The 7777-nt window shown below is 45.1% G+C and overlaps 1 protein-coding gene across 2 annotated transcripts; it reads right to left on the bottom strand.

Annotated features, from left to right (window-relative positions):
* On the bottom strand, positions 1 to 3278 carry LOC125513988 (peroxisome biogenesis protein 19-1-like). 2 transcript variants are annotated; one of them, XM_048679224.1, is made up of 4 exons: positions 2976 to 3278; positions 2613 to 2895; positions 1100 to 1416; positions 1 to 246 (listed from the first exon to the last, which is right to left on the bottom strand). In XM_048679224.1, the coding sequence occupies exons 1-4, from the start codon at positions 3092 to 3094 to the stop codon at positions 201 to 203; spliced, it is 765 nt and encodes a 254-aa protein (XP_048535181.1). In that variant the 5' UTR covers positions 3095 to 3278; the 3' UTR covers positions 1 to 200. The 2 variants fall into 2 exon arrangements, with proteins under 2 accessions (XP_048535181.1, XP_048535182.1); XM_048679225.1 differs by having other exon boundaries at positions 2613 to 2892; positions 2976 to 3255.
* Positions 3279 to 7777: the final 4499 nt, after the last annotated feature.

Genomic DNA, 7777 nt, shown 5'->3' with positions numbered 1-7777 from the left:
TATCCAAACAGACTTACTTTGCTCATTATTATAGTACATCAACTGAACCGAATATGACATTCATCCAAGAATAAGAAAAACTGAGTACGTTTTATATCTGCAGAGCTTTACAAATAATCCAACGAAAAGAACTTTCAACTGGTTACAGGGATTGTCGCTACTACATGGAATTTGCACCCAAGATGGAAATGCTTTGCTCATCACATTATGCAGCAATTTTCTGTTGATTCAAGCATCTCAGGAGATCTGCAAAACAGTAAAAATCCCTAGTTAATCAGTACTTCAGTGTAAATAAGGGTGTGCATCAAAAAGTAAAGTACTACTAGCATCCTTTGGTTTGCCAACAACAATACGATGTGCATCAAAAAGTAAAGTACTACTAGCATACTCTATAATTAAACAGACAGGCTAATTAAATCACAAGACAACTTCTTTAACACTGATTTACTAATTTCATTCCATAATCAGTTGATCACCAATTTACCATGTGCACATGTGTTCTGCCTACAGTATGCTCATACGAACGACTATCATTATGGAAAGGCCTAATAGCATGTTAGCACAATTGAAATTGAGCTAAAAGATTAAGGAAATTGGCAAATAATAACCTCCATTTTTGAGTAAACACAATAAGAAGTGGTATTTACAATCACAGATGTGCACTCAGTAGTATTAAGTTTTTTATTAGAAAATTCTCTACTTAACACTGTCACAAAATTAATGCTAATTCAGGCAGCCTATTGTCTTGCAGTTCGAATCCAGAAGCAAAGACGTTCTGTTTCCCAACAAATAGAAGATAAATGACCATTACAAAAGAACAAGATCAACAATACATCATTCCGCCTGTCAGTGTTCAATAAGACTTTTTACAACTCACACCATTAAAAGAAGATTACATGATCTTCAGTAATAAAGTTTACCATTGTTCATCACAAGATACAAGTAATAAATAAATTATTATCTAGAGATACTATATCACATAAAACAAAATAAAGATACGAGTAGCCCACAAGCATATAAACTTCAGTTCAGAGGACGTGCAAATAAAAGCAGTAATGACAGCGTTCTGGTTTAAAATGGAAATGACTGCAAGACTTACAGTTGTCCCAACTTGCTCAGATCCAGATCCGGAACAATATCTTGAACAAGATCACTGGGGGGCTGACCACATTCTTGCATGTTTTGCATGATCTCAAAAACCTTAGACATATTCTCAGGCTCATGTTCATAGACCTCATTAAGTTTCAGCATGAGTTCAAGCTGATTGCTGTAACGCTCATATTCTTCTTTGCTTATCTTGCTTTTGTTATCCTCCAGCCATTTTGGGTACTTCTCTACAATGTCCTTCATGGGTTCGTAAAGAATCTCCTTGGAAAGAAGTTGTTTCATCATTGTTTCAACAATAGAGTCCATATCCTGCAGAAGATGAGCAAAGTAAAGCAATTGATTCACAGTTGTATGAATACAACATAAGTTAACCGCACTTTATCATCAAACATTCTGTTTTGTAACTTTCTAACGACAAACACTAAATTAACAGCTTCTTTGCATGAAATTCTCAAATTCCCATGGTTGAGCCATACAACTAGTAAATAACCAATAATATATACGACTTCTTCCCAAATAAACCAACAATATGCCAATGATGGTGCCGTAGTTTACTAGGGAGTCTGATATTTTCAAATCCCATGCCTAGAAAAGAAATATTGGTAAGATACATACTCCTGTAATATGTGTTGTCTTAAAAACTTCTTAGCAGTATCCATGCATGCCCAAAATTTGCGATTCCATTACAACTGAAGACATCACATTCACATGTTCTAGGATTGGAGCGAACTTATTACACCATCCAAACTGCTATTCAATTTAAGGAGTATGCCTTCCAAAACCAGATTTACATCAATGGATTCCTTCACCCCTATGCCAATGAGTTCATTTAGCTTTCTCAGGCAAAGACTCTCAAATAAACTAACAAAAATCCGTATGCCAGTACACCATTACATCCTAATTCTGTATCCCCACGAAGTGCTGGTTCACCCAATGGTTTTAAGCATGTCACATCTTTGACCAACATATATTAAGCAGCCTATTCTGTAAAACCCTCTGATATCTCCGTATTCTAAGGCTCAGTTTGCGGGGTAAAACAAACACTAAAATAGGGAAAAGTAGAACCTAAATTGCATGAACATGCATTGTAAATGAAGCATACCTGCACTCAACATGTTTTCTCTTTAAAACATTTTAGTAATAGCCAGGCATATCCAAAATTGACAATATAGGAATTGGAGCTAACATACGACATCACCTGAGTAGCTATAAATTAAGGGAGTATGCAGAGTAAAAATCAAATTACATCAATGGCTTCCTCATTGCAGGCAACTAAATTAGCTTTCTAGTCGCAAAAAAGGAAAAAGTACATTAGCTTTCTCGAGCAAAGATTCTTAAGCTAATGAATATCCCTAATAAAATGCCAATACACCGTTGCATCCATCCCAGCAATTTCGACCGTTTTTAGCATATCACATCTTTTAACAGCGTTGATTGAGCAGTCCCCGAAGTCATCCGGACTCTTTTCTAAGTTCAAATGAACATGCATCGTACACCAATCATACCTGCCCGCCAGCGAACTCCTCGAACTGCTTCACAAAGTCCTCCATCATCGCCTCGTCATCCAGGCCTGCGATCCCCCCGGTGGCCGTCTCGAGCCCCCGGACCGCCTCCCGCGTCTCGCGCGTCAGCTTCTCGAGCGCCTCCGACGCGTGCGCGCCCCTCGGCGGCGGCTGGGGTTGCCTCGCCGCGCGCCTCCTTGGCGCCCTGGGGTCAGGCAGCGACATCCCCAGGCCCCTCACCGGCCTCGCGCTCCCGGACGACGACGATGCCGATGCCTCGCCGCTGCTGCAGAGAAGGGACATCGTCACAGATTCAGTCAAAATCCTCGCGAAATAGTTTTGACTCGGCGGGTACTAGAGGTGGACCTTTTGGGGGCGGCGGCGAGATCGAGGCTGGTGAAGTCATCGAGGGCGCTGTCGAGGAGCTGGTCGAGGTCGTCCGCGGCGGCGGCGCCGGCGCTGGAGCTGGGGTTGGAGGAGGCCATGGAGGGTCGGGCCTCAGAGTCGGAGAGACGCCGCGGCGTGGATGGGGCTCCTGATTCGGGGGTTTCGGCGGAAGGGGTGTGGGAATTGGGCTTGGGATTCAGGGGTGGGAAATAAAGAGGAACGCGAGGAGGAGGAGGAGGAGGCGGGCGAGCAGAGGCAAGGTAGTCCTAACGAGCACGGCCGGCAGTGGATCCCTTCTCCGACTAGCAAGGATAGCCTTCGCTATCTCAGCCGTCGGATCGTCATCCTGGGACGCAGGAACCGTACAAATTTAGGCTGTATTTGGATGCAAAGTTCTTTTATAAAACCACTAAATTAGAGCTCGTGGGCACAAAATATCGCCTTAGATTACCAGGTGAATGCAAGTGCGTACATAATAAACATGTGACCCCTTTGTGTGATTTCACATCACCATGCACCCATCACTCACTCATCATCACAACACAACCAACAAAAAAATCGGTTGTTCGTACTATGTCGCGCCAGAGTTTACTGACAGGACATTCATTCTGTATAGTTCCCTATATAAAATACGTGATTACACAATTCTTCTAAGGGTTGTGTTAGGCATCAACCGGCTGATCCGCTCGTGGATCGGCCGGCTTGATAGCCGTTTGATCCGCCCCTGATGCGTGATGGCTCGAGATTTTACCAGTTTTAGTACAGAGATTTGATACGACCTTTATCGGAGTTTTGTTATTTCTCGCATCTTTTTAACGTTAACCCTTCAACAAAGAAGGAAACTTTTTTTTGTTATGCAGAAAATATACTTTTGAAAGAAAACCAATTAAAATCTTATCAAATGAAGCCAAATGGAGCAACTTTCACATTGAGCAGATTTGCACCAGCACACCCAGAGTGCAAGACGACCCGTGGTACGCTTGTACCCAGGATCATACCAGGCGCCGTCAGCTCCCTCTCATCTACGGAAACAACTTTCGTGAAGGAGCAGATAGCATCATAGGGACACAGTCGCCGCCACACCATCCAGAACAGAGAAAGAGGAGACCCGGAGAAGAAGAAACCCACGAGATCATTTTCTTCTTGTTTCTCCATCTTTATTCCCTTTCAGCGCATCAACGCCATAGGGAGAGCAATTCCAAGTTGTAAGACTAGGGTTTATAACTTTATTTGTATTCATCTTGAGACTAAGACTTGTTTAATTGTTCATCTTATTGTGGATTTTCACGATATTGTCAATATGATTTCTCTTAAATTACTCTATGAGATGTTTGGTGATTCTTGCTTACTCTCTCGTAAGAGTGGTTGGGTAACCCCCAAGTGTACGGATGAAGTAACCTAGCAATAAGTATTTTCCTCATTTGAGAACCAAGGTTTATCAAACCACAAGGAGTTCTTTCAGCAAACAAAGTCACGGTTACTTGCACACAAAATACAACACACTCTTGCCCCTAACATTTTAAGAAGGATGTCAAGCTCCTTGTCCTACTAGTTAGAAGGGTAAATTGCACGGTGTGGTAGGAATTGGTAGGTATATAAAATAAAATAAATAATATGGCAAAGAATAATATTTTGTAGATGTTTTCAGTAATGGAAAATAGACCCCTGGGGCCATAGGTCGGCTAGTAGCATTTCTCCAAGCAGATAAGTGTGGTGGGGTGACCAAATTACAGTTGGGCGGCAACTAAATTATAATATTTCTACTTATGGATATGATCATCCATGGTATAATCTTGTACGGGCATTACGTCTGTGATATGTAAACCGTTATCCAGCTGCATCTACAACCAATACTTCACCCCAAGACCGCTATCCAACATGCATCTCGAAGTATTAAGTTCATGACCAACAGAGCATTGCAATAAGCATGATGGCATAATGTAGACAGTAAAACTATTATCTAAGTGTGATAAAGAAACCATCATTTTATCCTTAGTGGAAACAATGTAATACGTGTCCAATCCCCTAATGCCACTGGGATCAAATTCACTGTGAGATTGAATCCACTACTATGCACCACTTCCTTTCAAGAACTACCTAGCAATCTTGGCCAGAGACGACAAATAGATCGGAAAGCATACATAGCCACTTAATTATACATTAGAGAAACTTCTAAAGATATAATATAATTCAATGAACAATCTGATCATAAAGTGACAATTCATCATACCCCAACAAACATAACCACCTATTACATCATATTGATCCCAAGCATGTGAGGCAGCTCACGGGAACTTTGTATTGAATCACAAGGGAAAGACGATGCTATCTAGCTACTGATATGTCCTAAGAAAACTACTCACACATGACCATTGAGGAAGCAAGATTGATGACGATGGTTCTGATGATGGATTCCCCCTCCAGCAGGGTCCCGGAACAACCCTCTAGATTGGATATCCTCAGAACAGAAACTTCCAGAGGCGGAAAAAATCAGAGAAAAATGATACTGAGGGTTTCTCGATTAATGGGATTTATATGTGATAGAATGGGCGTAAGGTGGTGCATAAGGTTCCCATGCGGCCTAGTGCTACTTGTGAGTTGTGTTGCGATTTCTTCAAAGAGGAGAGGATGATGCGGTACAGTAGAGACAAGTATTTCCCTCAGTTATGAAACCAAGGTTATCAATCCAGTAAGAGAACCAAACAACGACTCGTTAACAGCACATGCACACAAACAACAAATATTTGCAACCCAACGCGAACAAGGGGTTGTCAATCCCTTGACGGTTACAAGCAAGATTAAACTGTATAGTTTTTGATTGATAGATCGAAAAAATGCAAAATAAAAGAAATAAAAGAAAATTTCAACAAGGTATTTTTGGTTTTAATATATGATAAAAGATAGACCCGGGGGCCATAGTTTTTACTAGAGGTCTCTCTCTTGAAAATAGCATATGATGGGTAAACAAATTACTGTTGGGCAATTGATAGAAAAGCAAATAATTATGACGATATCCAAGGCAATGATCATGTATATAAGCATCACGTCCGAGACAAGTAGACCGAAACGATTCTTCATCTACTACTGTTACTTCACACATCGACCTCTATCCAGCATGCATCCAGTGTATTAAGTTCATGGGAAAACGGAATAACGCCTTAAGCGAGATGACATGATGTCACTACTGGAATCAGACTATTTGCCGTCAGTCGTTTTTTTGCCGTCCGCTAGCTGACGGCAAAGACGTTCTTTGCCGTTAGCTGACGGCAACGAACTGGCTGACGGCCGACACTATTTGTCGTGAGCTAGTTGTTTGCCGTCAGTTAGCGGATGGCAAAGAGGTGGGGGTGGGCCGTTGCATTAAGCTGCCTCCACTTGACCTCACCCACCTCTTTGTCATCCGCTGGCTGACGACAAAGTGTCTTTGTCGTCCGCTAGCAGACGGCAAAGGTGTTCTACCTAACGGCCCACCCCTCCTCCTCTCTCACTTCTCTCTCTCTCTCTCTCTCGATCTAGGGTTTCTTCCTGTCTGCCCCCGGCCACACCCCGCCGCCACCCCGATCTAGGGTTTCTCCCCGTCTGCCGCCTCTGCCTGCGACGCCCGCAAGGCGAGCAGGTAGCCGGGGCTGTCGTCGGGGTCCCCTTCCTTGCGCAGTGCGACTAGATACGGTGGGATCTCAACGGCGGGAGGAGCGGAGGGTCCGACGATCGCGGGTGCCAGACGGCGGGCCGACGTGACGGCCGGAGGGCGACGGCGGGAGTGGCCATCGCGGAGCGGGGCAGTTCAGGAGCCGCCCGCCTCCCGCCAGAGCTCGCCGACGACCGCTCAATAATCCTTTCCATCCCAAAAGCTGTGGCAGCCGGCGATGTTCCAACGGCCGCCGCGGTGGCTACGGAGTTCGTTCGGCGTCGCACCGGGGCCCCTCGTCGGGTAGCCGTCGGCGGTGATGTGGAACTCACGCCGCAGACGGTAGCCCGGCGACACCATTAGTCCCACGTCGATGAGCTCGTCGGTCTCCGGTATCCCGACGCTCGACGGCCACGAGACACCCCTCGAAGGACCGCCGCTGCCGCCGGACGCCATGGTCGCTGCCGAGAGAGGAAAGGGCATCGGGGTGGAGGAGGGTGACAAGAGAGGGAAGGGCGCCGGGGGGTGGAGTGAAGGGCGTCGGTGTGGAGGAGGGAGGCCGACGAGGGCCTATATAGGCGGACGGGCGGCGGGGTAGGTAGGCGGCGACCCACCGTAGTAACGACGACCTTAATGGCGCGTCGGGAGACGTACGGGCGAGCCGCACGACGTGTGTGCTGACGTCCGGGAGCTGACGTATGTGCTGACGACTCAGTTCTTTGCCGCCGGTGGAAGACGGCAAAGCCTCCCGTTAGCCACCTAACGAGGCTAACGCATGGTTTTTGTCGTCCGTGTTCTTTGCCGTCCACCACCGATGGCAAAGGGCCTTTGCCGTCCGCTTTGAGGAAGCAGACGACAAAGAACATGTTTACCGTCACTCTCTTTGCCGGGCAGGTTTGTCGTCCGCTTTTGGTGCCTTTGCCGTCTGCCATGGCGGGCGACAAATAAGCTGATTCATGTAGTGTGTAGACAAGATAAACTCGCGTATGAAATAAATCCCAACTTTTAACCCTTAATAGCAATGATACAAATGTGACATGTACCTTTCTATCACTGGGATTGAGCACCGTAAGATCGAACCCATTACAAAGCACCTCTTCCCATTACAAGATAAATTAATCTAGTTGGCCAAACCAAACCAATAAATCAGAGA

Source organism: Triticum urartu, chromosome 6, assembly GCF_003073215.2.
Source record: "Triticum urartu cultivar G1812 chromosome 6, Tu2.1, whole genome shotgun sequence".
In the NCBI taxonomy this organism is placed as follows: Eukaryota; Viridiplantae; Streptophyta; class Magnoliopsida; order Poales; family Poaceae; genus Triticum; species Triticum urartu.
Note: the sequence above shows the minus strand (reverse complement) of the source record. Positions and strands in the feature narration are given on the sequence as shown.